This window comes from Raphanus sativus, unplaced genomic scaffold, assembly GCF_000801105.2.
Source record: "Raphanus sativus cultivar WK10039 unplaced genomic scaffold, ASM80110v3 Scaffold0014, whole genome shotgun sequence".
In the NCBI taxonomy this organism is placed as follows: Eukaryota; Viridiplantae; Streptophyta; class Magnoliopsida; order Brassicales; family Brassicaceae; genus Raphanus; species Raphanus sativus.
In genome coordinates, this window is record NW_026615340.1 from 59,853 (window position 1) to 75,290 (window position 15,438).

The 15,438-nt window shown below is 32.8% G+C and overlaps 1 protein-coding gene across 1 annotated transcript; it reads left to right on the forward strand.

Moving 5' to 3' along the window:
• Positions 1-1,039: 1,039 nt before the first annotated feature.
• Positions 1,040-4,484, forward strand: LOC108837558 (F-box protein SKIP17-like). Its single transcript, XM_056995632.1, has 12 exons — positions 1,040-1,586; positions 1,673-1,848; positions 2,208-2,315; positions 2,542-2,652; positions 2,835-2,920; positions 3,009-3,130; positions 3,221-3,285; positions 3,379-3,451; positions 3,537-3,599; positions 3,711-3,775; positions 3,849-3,917; positions 3,988-4,484. The coding sequence occupies exons 1-12, from the start codon at positions 1,200-1,202 to the stop codon at positions 4,112-4,114; spliced, it is 1,452 nt and encodes a 483-aa protein (XP_056851612.1). The 5' UTR covers positions 1,040-1,199; the 3' UTR covers positions 4,115-4,484.
• Positions 4,485-15,438: the final 10,954 nt, after the last annotated feature.

Here is a 15,438-nt window from a genome sequence, read left to right on the forward strand (position 1 = left end):
TTTCTTTTAGTCAATATAGCAATGCAACTTTGGTTTCTTTCAACCTTTGATTTTTATGCAATGCAATCCAATTTTCCATTCAATCTAGCAATCCGATTTTCCCATATGATCAATCAAAAAAATTGTTTCATGATGCAACCTTAGCAATCAATGTCTATATGATCAAGATGAGCTAAAAAAATAAATCAGATCAAATAAATGATTCTAGATGATTTAAAAGTAATCGGATTCTAGAGAGAGAAAATATGGTTTATGGTTTCGAAAATATAGGGTTTTACTTTTTTATAAAAAAATTCGAAACCATTGATCTAAATAGTCATTATATGACTTAAAAAAAATCAGATCAATCTTAACAATTATAGCATTTTTCTAATCTTTCAAAGAAAAATGGAAAGTTTTCAGCAACTTATAAAAGACAATTTTTCAAAGACGGAAGTTTTTTAAAAAGTTAATTTTTGCATTCTAGCAATCTGGAAACATTCAGTTGTGGTTATAAACAAGTTTTAGCAATCTTCCATTATTCTAAAACTAATATGAAAATTTTTAAAAACCATAAAAGTCAATTTTCACAAAACCGGAAAGTTTTAGAAAAAGTAAAATTTGCAATTTAGTAATCTGGAAAAATCCGAAATTTTTCTAGCAATCTCTAATGATTCAACCAAAATCAGAATGAGATCCTAACAATCATTTCTAGGTGATTTAAACACTTCAAACAATCACACGCTTTTTATGCAGTTTTTTCGGTATGAAAAAATTACACTATGCCTTTATGATTAAAAATGAATTTGATGAAACTACTTATAGGGTTTCTTAGTTAGGATTTATCATGAGTTTTGGTGAATTTTAATTAATTTTTCGGAATTTATTTGAAGAGGTCAATTTCTGACCAGAAACCGAAAAATCGTTTTCCACATAATTCCAGACCAATGTGTCGGTCCGGTTACATCGATCACAATCTGGTACATAGCAGTAAATTATTAATAGAAAGTTAAACAAGCTCTAGTAGAATAGGACTATTGAAAAGTTCAAAATAGACATAGACTTCATCACAAAAAAAAAAAACATAGACTTCATCTTCTTCTTCAACACTTGTTGAGTCAACACAACAGCTTTCTTTCTGTACTTCTTCTTTTCTCATCTCATCTCATCTCAACTCTTCTTCTTCTGTCTATCCTCCCTCCCTTTTCTGTAACTAAACGATGAGCTTATCATCTTGTTGGAGTCGCCCTAAGCAAAAATCTGTAGAAAATAAAACTCTTCCAATGATCAGTCTCACGGATCCTCCTCCGACAAGACCCGCCCAAAACCCTAACACTAACCCTAGCTCCGTCCAAGCCGATTCGATAATCTCATCGCTCCTTTCATTTCCCTCTTCCACTCCTTTCTCCATCGCCTGCTCCTTCGATCGTGAGCTCGAGAACGCTCTCGCCTCTGCTTCAGACGACGCCTCTGTTCAGGATCGTCTCCTGAATCGAACTATCTATCTCGCGTCGGTTCTTCTAGAATCCACTAAACGACGCTTCCGCGAGAGAGCTTCTGCTCACAACGCCCTTTCGTGGGTCCTCCCTCCCGAACTCACAGTCAAGGTAATTAATCAAAATTGATTATTAGATCTTTCTACGAATCTGGGAAGTGTTTTGAGTAATATGTTAGCTTGGGTTGCTTTTTTTAGGTGTTTTCGAAGCTTGATACAAAGTCTTTGATGCAAGTGGCGGCGTGCTGCACCGTGTTTAACAAATGTGCTATGGATCGTTCCTCTTACGCCCACATCGACTTGACTACAGCTACCAGACAAGCTGATAACGAAGTTGTATGTACCATGATCCATCGTGCTGGTAAAGAACTCAGGTGCAAATTTTTAAATTTTATTTTGTGGTAACTTCTAGTATATAGCTTAGGGCTAGGACTTATTACTCGGGATCAGGATCCAATCCTAGATCTGTTCCGAGAATGGATATCCAAGATGCCCGGATCCTGATCTTGATAGGAAAATCTTGGATCGGATTCGGATATATATTGACTTTTAGACCGGATATCCAAATTTTGTAATATCTAGACATCTAGACGGATATCCGAAAGCCATAGATCTAGATATCCGGATCCCGTCTCAGTCCTAAATTATAACTTACTGCATTCAATAATGTGGGATTACTCACTCTCTTGGCTTTTGTTGATTTGAACTTTGGTCTATGTTTATGCTTTTGTAGATCCATCAAGCTTGGTCATGTTATTCGGCGATATGGACCTGAACCTAATCCAATGTGTTTTAATGGACCTTTTCTTTACTCACTCTCCTATAATTATGGTTTTCTTGGGTATGTCTCTCATCAAAATTTGTCCCCAATACAATCTCATCATGCCTTGTTATTCCCAGAATCCATTTGTTTATGGCTAATGAATGCCTTTGGGAGATAATAAAATAGAATCAAATCAAGAATAAAAATCGACTTGAAATCTCTGGCTTCACTAGTTTCATGCTCAAGAAAATATTCATTTAATCTTCTAATTTGCTGTCATCTTTTTTTTTTCCCATTCAAATAGGAGGCAATTGAGAAGCCTACGGCTTTACAATATCGGACCGATGAACTACAATTCATTAAGCAACGTGTTGTCAGTTTGTTCGAGTCTCACTGATCTGAGGATTGTTGGATCGTAAGTTTTCTTATTTATTTTTGAGTTTTATGGAATTTCTTCATGTTCCCTATTCCTTTGTGCAGAAGAGGTATAATATTGTCATCTTATGTTGTTTTGTTATTTTTAAATTCTGTTAGTTCTTTGTGCGCCATGATTGATATATATATAGTCCATTTATTCTTTGTTTCATGTGGAAGCAGTTGTGTATTTACGCATCTATTTATGACCCTGTCAAAAAAATGTCGTCTGATAGAGCACCTGTGCTTAGTGAGCTCTCACCCCGTAGGTAAGTAAAAGCTTCTCCACTAAATCGCTGTGGAGCTTATTGTTTTGTTTGCTCCCAGGTTTTCTCAAGCTTGCCTAATGTGTAACAGGTACAATAGACGCGTCAGCAGGTTCACACTTGATAGAGTTGGTGACCAAGTCCCCCTACTTAACTTCTCTAACACTCGTAGGTTTTCAACTAACCAATGAAATGGCCCGAAATATTGTTGAGGTATATGGCTTCTATTTATTTTCTCTCTTTAATTGGATTACCATCTATGCTTTTACAGAAGACCAATAATGTTTTGGATGTTATCTGCAGAATTCTCGAAGACTGAAGTATCTGAATTTGTCCAGATCGCCTAAAATCAATGGTCATTTTTTGAGGTGCAAATACAAAAAAAAATGTTAATAGCTCATTTTCCTTTAAAATTCGTTATTATCATAAGTTGACATAGCACAAAATATTGCTGGTGGTAGGGATTTGGGAAATAGCTGCAAAGAGAGTCCACTTAAGACTCTAATAATGCGCAACTGCGTTAAACTAGAGGAGGTAAAAGACTCATAATAACAAGTTTTGAGTTGTTAACATCAGTCTCTTGCTTGATCCTTACACTTACTGACCTTTGATGTTTCAGACAGAAGTCTTGGAACTTTGTAACTCCTTAATGAAAGGAAACTTCAAATTCATTCGTCACATTGTAAGTTTTTTTTATAGAAATGATTTATGCCAGATTTTATGGATGAAAAAGTATTTAAGCTTGGTTTACTCTAAGTCGTATTCGTCTTCTTGGTTTGCTTTACTCTAATAGGATGTTTCAAGCAACAACGGCTTAGTTTCTGATGGTGGCGTGAGATCTAGATCTTACAACCCTACGTAACTGATTAACCACCCTTCATTGTTAAACATCTTACCAACGGGGCTCACTGAGTTGTGGTGTGTGTTGTAGGTTTCCTCTGGAGAAGCTGAAAGAAGAAAGACCAGATGTGACACTTGTGGCGGATTTTCCATTAGAAAGGTCTTCTCCATCCATTTATTATCGTTAGGACTTTTAAAGTAATTTGATCAGAGAATTAAAAATAATGCAGGTCAGGGAAGCGTTATCTTGTGGAAGGGGATGACGAAGAGCTGAGGGAGATAGAGATGATGGAAGCCAAGAACGATGAAGTTGATGATGATGATGATGACGACTCGTTTGACGATGACGATGATTGATGATTGGAGGAATTGTTAATCAATATATACCAGCACGACCCGACATATAAATGTTCTACCAAAGCTCTTTGCAACATTTCTTGTCATCAAACCTTGAGCTACATTGCTATGATGATGTTTTTTCCTCCATCTAAAACCCTAAACTCTGGTTCCCTTCTTGTTGTTTCCCTATTTTCTCATTCCCCTTTGTTTCCTGAATGCCCTTCGACTTCTATTAGCTGCTGCTCCTTTGATCAGGCAGGGGTTTGGTCAAGCTATCTATCTCCTCTGCTTCTGGTGATGATGACACAGTTCATGATTGTCTCATCGATCCTGAACTATTTTGAAGTTATTGTGTGAACTCTTATTATGAGTTGGTATGTTCTGTGAAGACATGTTTTTTTGCCCTGCATATCTTCAAAACTACAGTTACTCTTCTCCCAATCATTTCCAAATAAAATTTAAATACCACATTAACAACCAAAAGAAGAGCACAAAACCATCAGATCTCTCAAAAATGTCTGAAAATGTTCTATAACATTCATTGGATGTGATCAAGAAGAAAAAGTATACCTCGAGTTTCCGTGCGCATATCTTTGTCGGCTTCAGATGGAACTTTCAAAACCATCTATTTGACCCGTTAAGCCAAATGAGGTCGGAATATGTTTTTATCCTTAAAACTTGTTAGTAAAAATAAGGTAGATTAAAATATGATAAATTTCAATTAGCAAAATATTTGGAAGTATTTAATAAATACTAAGAATATATATATTTTCTCTAAGGTGGTGTATTCAACTGACGTGATTTGTATTAAAAAGACAAATCCACGGTTATTCAAACGTGGATTTTATAAAACATTTTAAAATTCAGTGTTATTGAACTTGATATTTTATAAAACACTCTGAAATCCACTGGTATTGAACAAAATTTTAAGTTGGAAATTTTATAGTACTTTAAGTATTTCTAGAGTGTTTGAGGGGAGTTCTTTAGTCATAAAAATAAAAATACATATCTCAATGTTTTGGATGAGATTCTACAATGTATAGGTGAATTGAAAATATTATTAGTTGTTCAACCAATAGAAAACATTATGGATTAACATTTTTGTCATGCAATTAGAGGTACCTAAACTATTAATATTTTATGCAGTTTAATACTGATTTGTTTCTTGTAGCCATAAAAATATATGTGTATAATAAAAGATCATGTTTCTTAATTGTGTGAATAACTGTTTATGAAAATAACGTGTACTACATGTTTAATATACATGAAAAAACATAATCATTAATAATTTTTTGTAATCATTTCTGTTATAAAATATTCAATATCAGATATAGTCTAGTTTCTTTTTAATAAATAAATTTCACTTTAGATCTGCAGTTATAGTAACAAAATTTTCGAGAAAATAAATATGCATATAGCCCTAAATTATAATTTTCTGCATATAACAAATTAGTTACATTATTATACTTATATAAGATTTATAATAAATTTAAAAAAAAACTAAATATATAACTTTACATCAAATAAGAGAAATTTCATTCAAATTTGTTCTTTTTCAAATTAATTGCTCCTCACTTTTCAGTAACAATAAAGAATTTTTTATAAACTTAATTCATTTTTAAATAATTTTTCGAATTCACTATTTTGATGATATATTTCCATTATAACAACTTAACTAAAAACGAATTGTAAAAAACATAGTAAAAAAAATGTAATAAGATGATGCATAAAACTTTATTTTTTTTTACCAAACACATAAAGAACATATATTTTTGCAAGTCATTTGGAAGACATCAAAATATTAAAAGGAAGTTTTAATCACTCAGAGCTCATTCATATACCCCGGACGTTGAGTAAAAGGACGGACAGTCTTGCATGGAGTGTCAGACAGCAATCATCGTTTATCATTCATATGGATGTCCAGCTACCGGTGTGGTTTGTAGAATCTTAGTTGAGTCTGTTTTTTTGTTGATGTAAGAAACATATAAAAAATAGTTTATAATACAAAGAATAGTAGTAAAAATGATATTTATATTAATCAAATAAAAAGAGACACCTAATAATATTAAAATAATACAAATAAATAAATAAATTTTAAAATTTTCTAAAAATTACTACTTGTTTCTTTTTATTTTTGTTCTTCTTGTCTTTGCATTTGTTGTCGGAAGTTTACTAAACAGAAAAATAAAAATCCAAGTATTAAGTTACACATATAATAAATCTTCCAAACATAATATAAAGTATATTTAATTTATAATTTATTTATGAATCTTTAAACATTAAGAAGAATATTGAATTTCTCTTTTTTATTTTTATCTCAGATAAATAAGTTTCATCCATAATTAAATGCACATCTTTGAAAATATCTTCCAATTCTTGTTCATGTGAGTTCATTTTGAACTGTCAACATCGGTTATTAAATAAATTTTATGATAACACAAATAATATGTACATATTATTATATTTTTAGTATATAAGTCTTACTTACTTCAGTAGTTTCTCCAATTAGTTCTGTATTATCTTAACCAAATAAAACAAAAATTGAAAAATTATTTCGATCATATATTATTACTTTAATTTTGAAACTAAAGAAACTGATTTAGTTTTAAAATTTAATAATATATTAATATATATTGATATATTTATTTCCTTGTAACTATATATTAGTTTCTAACTTATAGATTAATATAAATATAGATAAACATATATTAATAATATACAAATTCTCTTTTTTGTTAGTGTTGGTTAATTATGTTTATACAAACTACGAGAAACAATACATAAATGTAGCTACAACTAACAATTCTACATAATTTATGAAGATATATGTCTAATTACACTACCATGAGTTTTTATAAGATCTACACCAGACGGTATTATTTGCACAATGCTGAAAATCTCTTATAGTTTTTTTCTTCACCATCTTCTATGAAACTCGAAACTCATACCATATTGTATAAAACCATTAATCTTAGTCACACATAGACGGACCAATGAGGTTTTCATAGAAAATTAGTTAATTACTTAGTTAATCATAGGAAAATAAGAAGATTATTTTTACAACTATATTTTATTTAGAATTCTAAAAAATCAAAATATTTAGATTTATTATTAAACAGTTTGTTGTATTATTAGGATTTTATCATTCGTTTTAAATATTATTACTACTATTTTCTTTTATAAATCTCTTTGTTCATGATTTAAAAAAGGGAAAATTATAATTTCTTGAAAATAAAAATTATTTTCATAAAGCTTTTACAATTTTAATTTTGGATTTAAAAAAGAAAATTACTATTAATTTCTATTTGTATGGAAATTTTTTATTTACAATAATGTTTTCTCAAAAAAGGAAATATACTATTAAATATTGTTTGTATGAAAAAATTTATTTAAACACAAAAACAAAAATTATAATTTCTTGAAAAGAAAATATATTTTCATTTTGAATATAAAAAGGAAAATTACTATTAGTTTACTATTTGTATGGAAATGTTATTTCTTCCCTAATCTTTATAAACAAATACTATAAAATAAATGTTGGTTTTAGGATCCACAGTATGATCTAAATAACTATAGCAGGGAAGATATACCAATACATTCTCATTTAATCTTCTTACTAGGTGATTCTCCCATGCTCATGCACGGGAACAAATACTTATAAAATAATCAAAACATAATAATTGTTAAACATTTACATATGTTTTTTAACTTTCAAGTAATTTTATAACTTATATATATGATGAAAAAAAGGAATTGTATTAAGTATCATTATATGAATATAAATATCTATACATTTGTTCATAACTTTTAAGTTATCTTAATTTATATCATGAAAATAATATTAAGTATCATTATGTTTTCATCTTAATTAGATACTAGATTTTGACCCGCGCTTTTGAAGCGCGGGATAATTTACGATGAAAAATTTCACTAATAATTTAACAAATATTTTGGTTATTTTTAAAGAGTGTGTATTTAAAATATGTTTGCATTTAAATCAGTATTTTTAAATTCAACCCGATTGTGATTATACCGGTTAATCCGAAGATCTGACAATTCAATTTATGTTTTTAAAATATTCATATTAAAAATCACTAAAACCCGAGACTAATCGATTGAACTGATGGATGACCGATATGTAATCTAATTGAATTTAAATTGTAATAGTTTCATAATTTGTAATCTTATAATCGAAATTTAAAGTTCACTATGTTGCAATTTATGAAATTATGACGTTTCTACAAAATTTTAAAGAGAAAATGATAGATATAAAATAACTAAGATTAATTATTGTATTATTTGGAAACATTGATAGTAGTATAAAAATATATTGTTTGGAAACATTGATAGTAATATAAAGAAATAAGTATATTGTTTGGAAACATGGATAATAGTATAAAGAAAGAAATATTAGTGACTTAATGTATGTTTAACTATAAAGTATAAAGGTGTATTTAATTTAAAAACTTACAAAATAAATGTTAGGTCCAACAGAATGTTTCTGTTTTAATAAGATAGATGTGATTCCATATACAGTAATTTGGATCAATTCATGTATGGTATTGTTGAGCTCCATATTTGGTTTCAAAATAAACAACAAGTTTTCATTAGTTTAAAATTAAATTGTTATTTTAATTTCATTTAGTTTGGTTCGTTTTATTAGATTTGTAAATATATTTATCCAAGTTTTTATAATTTTATATATGTTTTCAGAGAAAAAGAAATATAAAGCTGGAATTGCATTAATAAATACTTCTAATATTTTAAAATTTTAATATATGTTATTTTGGATAAAATTATATAAAATAAATTAATGTGCTAGGAGATTGATAATTGAATAAGTAAACCAATTCAGAAATATTTCAAAACTTCATTGATTACTTTCGAATTCATAAGGTAGTTACATCCAGAAATTCAAAAGGTTGTATTTATATGTATGTTTTCATCTTAATTAGGTATCTTATTTCAAACATATATTTTAGACAGTTCAAGTGTTTATTGTTAGGTATGTTTTCTCATCTATTATTTCAAATTGAACAACTATTTTTTTTTATTTAATAAGATTAAAATTGGATTACTACTTTTAGCTTAACTTAGTTCAGTTCATCCTTTTATATTTCGAAATATATTTTATGAATATTATAAAATTTGGTAAGTTTATTTTTAAAAAGATAGAAACACACTGTAGTTGCATTCATGAACATAATTTATAATATTTTAAAATTCATGTACATATCTGAATATTTATAAAACAACTAAATCCTAATAATTGGTAAATCATCACTTCTTTAGAATTGTGAATATATTTATAATTTTATCAATGAAAATCAGGTAAAATTTTAATTTTAATTTATAATTTTTCTTAATGATATTAAATGATCACTTTATGTTGTTTGAAATTAATTTTCTTTAAATCATTTAATCAAAAATATAATTATTATAAAATATGTTTTCTTAAAATTTATCTTAACTATTTTATTTTGTAAATTATATATAAACCTATATATTATGAAAATTATTCAATATTCACTTTTTATTTGTGTTTTTAGGGAAATATAAAGTAAGAAAAAATAAATCCGTTTTTTTTTGTATATACAAAATCTATATATTTTATAGATATTTCTTTTTCATTATATATGGGTTTATGAAATAAATAGACTATAATAAATAAAGATAACTAAAGCTTTATTAACAAAAAGGAAACTAAACAATTTTTTAGTAAATATAATTATGTAAAACTAAAATTAATTCATTAAGGGTATTCGTGTAATCAACCACTCTGAGAATCAATGTAAACGCGACACATATAAAACTGACTTCTCAAATAATATTATAGAGATTTGGTATTATTATCCTTTTCCATTCAACCAGGAGTCGCTTGAAAAGCCTAGGGCTTTACAATATCAGGTCGATGAACCGTAGTTACTCCTTCGAGGTGTTGTCAGTTTGTTCGAATCTCACTGATCTGAGGATTGTTGGATTGTAAGTTGTCTTAGAGTGCCTACTTATTTATTTTAGGACACGCATACTTTTTTTTTGCCTTATTCTGTGATTGATGTTACAGTAACAATCCGTATATGCATCTCTTTAAGATACTGACAGAAAAATGTCGTCTGTTAGAGCACCTGTGCATAGAGGCCTATCAACTCCTAAGTAAAGCTTCTCCATTACTCCGTTCTTGAGCTTATTGTTTTGTTTACACCTAAGCTTTCTCAAGCTTACCCAATGTGTAACAGGCACTATAGACACTGTAGAAGGTTCACACTTGATAAAGTTTGTGACCAACTCCCCCAACTTAACTTCTCTAAGGCTCATTCGTTTTCGAATAAACGATGAAGTGGCACGTATTCTTGCTCAGGTATGTCTTCTGCTCGATTATACTGCTATTTTCTCTTTCTTTTATTGGACACCATCTATGATTTTGCAGGGGTGGATCTCAAAATTTGGGGGCTATAAACATTTTTAAGAATTTTTTTGTAAAAATTTTTAAAATAATTTGAAAAATTCAAACAATTTTGGGGGCCAAAACCAATTTTTTCATTGGCTTGGCCCAAACCCGGCTTTAGCTTTTACAGAACTTCAATAGTAATTTGATGTTGTCTGTAGAGTTCTCGTACACTGGAGTACCTGAATTTGTCTAGATCGCCTACAATCAAAGGTCGTTTTCTGAGGTGCTAATGCAAAACTTTTACAGTGCAATTTCCTCCAAATGTCCTTATTGTTAAAATTTCACATAAGACGAAAATATTGTTGATAGGGATGTAAGAAGTAGCTGCAAGGAGAGTCCACTCAAGACTCTAATAATGTGCAACTGCCTTAACCTGGAGGAGGTAAAAAGACTCATAACACGTTTTGAGATGTTTCATCAGTCTTGCTTGATCGATCCTTACATTGATGTTTCAGAAAGAAGTGTTGGAACTCTCTAAGACCATCTCCATCGGGGGCTTATTTGAGCTCCTTAGCTCAATCTCTTAGGTGGGTTGGATTAAAAAACAATTAAAAGTTATTGGGCTGGGTAGAGATGCCCCTTAATTAGGAGATTTTAGAGGTAATCCTTACTGACGTGGCACGTCTTGTGCGTCTGATTTTCGCCAAGTCGCGTTAACCAAAAAAAAAATCATTTACGCGAGAGAGAGAAAAAGAAAACCACCGAAAGCGATTTTTGGCGATTCGAAATCAAAATCTTTTCTTAGGTAAATCGATAGGAAAATCATATATTCGAGTTGTTTAGGGTTCAATTTAGTGATTACTCGTTGTTCCTTGATGTTTTCGTCTCACTTGTGTTCGATTCTGGATTTAAAATCGATTTTGGGATCGATTTGAAATTAGGGTTTTCGTCTGGGTTCGAAGCCGATTTGGGATACAATTTTTGATTCGGATTTGGAGGTTTCTTCTTCGTTTGTGATTGTACTCGAGATGGTTTCCAAATCGATTTATGGTTGGTTTTCAAAATAGGGTTTTCTTGAATCGATATATGGTATTGGTTACTTCTTGTTACTGATGCGAGTAATTGTTTTTGACACTATTGGAGGTTAGGTCATGGATCCTAGTGAAGAGATGAGAGCTATGAAGGCGCAGAAGGACCACTACGATTCCCTGCATTTTGTAACCGACTCGATGCAAGGAATTCAAGCACCATAAAAGATGTCGAGCGTGCATTTGGAGTCTTGCAAGCTCGTTTTGCAATTGTTAGAAACCCGGCGCTTCTTTGGGACAAGGAGAAAATCAGCAACATTATCAGAGCATGTATCATACTACACAATATGATAGTGGAAGACGAACGAGATGGATACACTTATGAATACGATACAAATATGTGGTTAGAAGGAGAAATAAGCAGAAGTTCAGAGGTGGATTTATCGTTCTCTACCGACATGCCTACGAATCTCGGTAATATAATTCCCACTCGGGAGGATCTTCGCGACCAAAGCATACATGAACGTTTGAAGACCGATTTAATTGCAAATATATTTGCAAAATTTGGAAACCAATAATCCTAATAAGTGTATGATCCTAATTATTGTATGTTTGATATTTGTTTTTTCAATAATCATAATTTTATTTTTCATAATTTTTATAATATTATTTTATTCCAATGAGTTGCAAAAAAAAAACATAAGAACTATTCGGATAAGGATATATTCCATATTGTAGTTATGTTATATTTACATATTCTATAGCTATCCTTGTATAAAGAGACATCTTGGTGAATGAATAAAGAACAACTTTCCTGAGAATTTCATGGTATCAGAGCAGGAAAGATCTTAACCTAATTTTTCTACGTCTCGTTCTTCATCTCTAAATCGAAGAATATGTTGACTACACCAAATTCTACCATCGACTCTGCGTCACCGTATACTCTTTATCATTCTGATAACCCTGGAGCGCTGATCACTTCGGTGGTTCTCCGTGGTGACAATTACTCCGAATGGGCTACGGAACTAACAAACTCTCTTCGGGCAAAGCAAAAGATAGGTTTCATCGATGGCTCGATAACCAAACCGACCACGAATCCTGACCAAGCTCGCTGGATTGCTGCTAACTCCATGATTATTGGATGGATAAGGACGTCCATCGATCCAGCTATCCGGTCTACAGTCTCTCATGTCTCCGACGCTTCCAAGCTTTGGGATTCTTTAAAACGAAGGTTCTCGGTCAACAATGGTGTTCGTAAACATCTGTTACAAGATGAGATTACCAATTGTCGACAAGCAGGAAAACCGGTGCTCGAATACTTTGGAAAACTTTCTAAACTTTGGGAAGAATTACAAAATCTGAACACTTCACGTTCTTGTTCTTGTGAGGCTGCTCAAGACATTGAAAAAGAACGTGAAGAATCTAGAGTTCATAAATTTTTGTTTGGTTTGGACGATGCTAGCTTCGGCAATATACGCTCCCAAATCATCAATGAAGATCCGCTGCCTGACTTAAACTCGGTGTATTCTCGAGTGATACGAGAAGAACAACACCATCTTACGGTTCGATCTCAAGAGTCCAAGAATGATGCTGTTGGCTTTAATGCCAAAACAGAGACCTCTCAGAATCAGTCTCTGTTTGCTGCTGCTGCTGCATCTCGATCACGAGATCCTCAACGGGTTTGTACTCACTGCAACAAGAAGGGGCACGACATATCAGAATGCTTCTCCATCCATGGCTATCCAGAATGGTATGTTGAACAATATCAATCACAAGGTCGCGGCTCTTCCTCCCTACGAGGTCGTGGAGGTCGTGGAACACAGAGAGGTCGTGGTCGCGCCAATGCTGTACGCAACTCCGCATTACCAGGAGCAGATACCCCTTCTACATTGCCGACTTCAGATCAAGTAGCTGCGTTGATCAATCTTCTTCAGAATCAACAACCAAAGCTGACTACCGATCGACTGTCTGGTAACACTAAACTCACAGATGTTATCATTGATACTGGTGCTTTGCACCACATGACAGGAGATATATCTCTGTTACGAGATCTCCAAGATATACCAATGTCAGCTGTTACTAAACCTGACGGCACAGCCTCTTGTGCATCAAAATCTGGAACTTTATCTTTGAGTCCTACACATCATCTTCGTGATGTGCTTTATGTTCCAGATTTTAAATGCACTTTAATCTCAGTTTCGAAACTCTTGAAACAAACTGGCTGTATTGCGATATTTACAGATACCTTGTGCTTCTTGCAGGACCGTTTTACGAGGACCCTGATTGGAGCAGGTGAAGAGAGAGAGGGGGTGTACTATTTTTCCGGTGTCAGTGTTACTAGGGCAAATCATTCTTCAGCAAAGACTCATCCTTCAACCCTCTGGCACAGACGACTAGGACACCCTTCAGCAAAAGTCTTGTCTTCACTACCGTTTTTTTCTAGTTTTAAAGTTGATTTTGGTCACACCAATCCGTGTGAAATTTGTTACCGTGCCAAACAAACACGTTGTGTTTTTCATGAAAGCATTAATAAAGCAAGTTCTCCTTTTGAGTTAATTCATTGCGATGTTTGGGGTCCCTATCGCACTCTTTCTTCTTGTGGAGCTGCTTATTTCTTAACTGTAGTTGATGACTATTCTCGCGCAGTGTGGACATTTTTGATGCACAAAAAGTCGGAGGTTGCGAACTTGATTCAGAATTTTTGCGCCATGGCTTCACGACAATTTGACAAAGAAGTCAAAATTATACGAAGCGACAATGGTTCTGAATTTATGGTTTTATCACCATTTTTACGTCGAAAAGGCATTCTTCATCAGACATCTTGCGTTGACACTCCACAACAAAATGGACGAGTGGAGCGCAAGCATCGTCATATACTCAACGTTGCTCGAGCATGCTTATTTCAGGCACGCCTGCCAGTCAGCTTCTGGGGAGAAAGTATACTGACTGCTACCCATGTTATTAATCGCACGCCTACAGCGGTTTTGAATGGCAAGACACCGTATGAGATGCTTCACGGTTCTCCACCATCTTATGATTTTCTCCGTGTATTTGGTTGTCTATGCTATGCTCACCGAAGATCTAGAGACAAAGACAAGTTTGGCGATAGAAGCAGACGATGTGTGTTTGTTGGGTATCCATATGGGAAAAAGGCTTGGTATCTATACGATATTGAACGGAAAGAGTTCTTTTCTAGTCGTGACGTTGTGTTCATAGAAGATAAATTCCCTGGTGTTTCGGAAACTGTGGTAACTGGTTCTCCTACAATGACGATCGCGATTGATGACTGGATTCATCCAATCTCTGATGTTGTCTTGCCTCCTAACATCTCTGTTACTGCTCCGTCGGATGTGTCACCTGTTTCGCAGCAGGACTCATCTCCCCCATCCGCTGAAGTTGAACAAAACACACCAGATGACATCCCGACTATTTCAGAACCAGTGTCCCCTGCAATTGCAGAACAGAGTCAATCTCTCCCGGAACAAATACCACCAGTTGTGGAAACTCCCGTTCAGGAAGAAGAACTACTTGGTCGCAGCCATAGACAACGGGAACCCTCTGTACTTCTCAAGGATTATGTCGTTAATACCTCTCGACTACTCACTACACCTGCACCCTCTCTCGCTTCGTCACCTGCTACTATCGAGTCCTCTACAACGGATCCAGGTAACATTCTGTACCCGATTTCAAGCTATGTCTCTGATGCTCATTTTTCTCCTAGCCATCGTGCTTTTCTCGCAGCAGTAACTGCTGGCGTTGTACCACGAAGTTTTAAAGAAGCAATCAAAGACAAGGTCTGGCGTGAATCAGTTCACGATGAATACACAGCTATGGAGGTTAATCGAGTGTGGGATGTTACTCAGTTACCACCAGGCAAGAAAGCGATCGCCTGTCAATGGATTCATACAATCAAATACAATTCAGAT

Excerpts from the sequence above, each read along its gene's own strand:
- LOC108837558 (XM_056995632.1), top strand. The coding sequence starts at position 1,200 with ATGAGCTTATCATCTTGTTGGAGTCGCCCTAAGCAAAAATCTGTAGAA. Across the intron at positions 1,587-1,672 it reads CTCCCGAACTCACAGTCAAG|GTGTTTTCGAAGCTTGATAC; the intron begins GTAATTAATCAA and ends TGCTTTTTTTAG. Across the intron at positions 3,776-3,848 it reads TCTAGATCTTACAACCCTAC|GTTTCCTCTGGAGAAGCTGA; the intron begins GTAACTGATTAA and ends TGTGTGTTGTAG.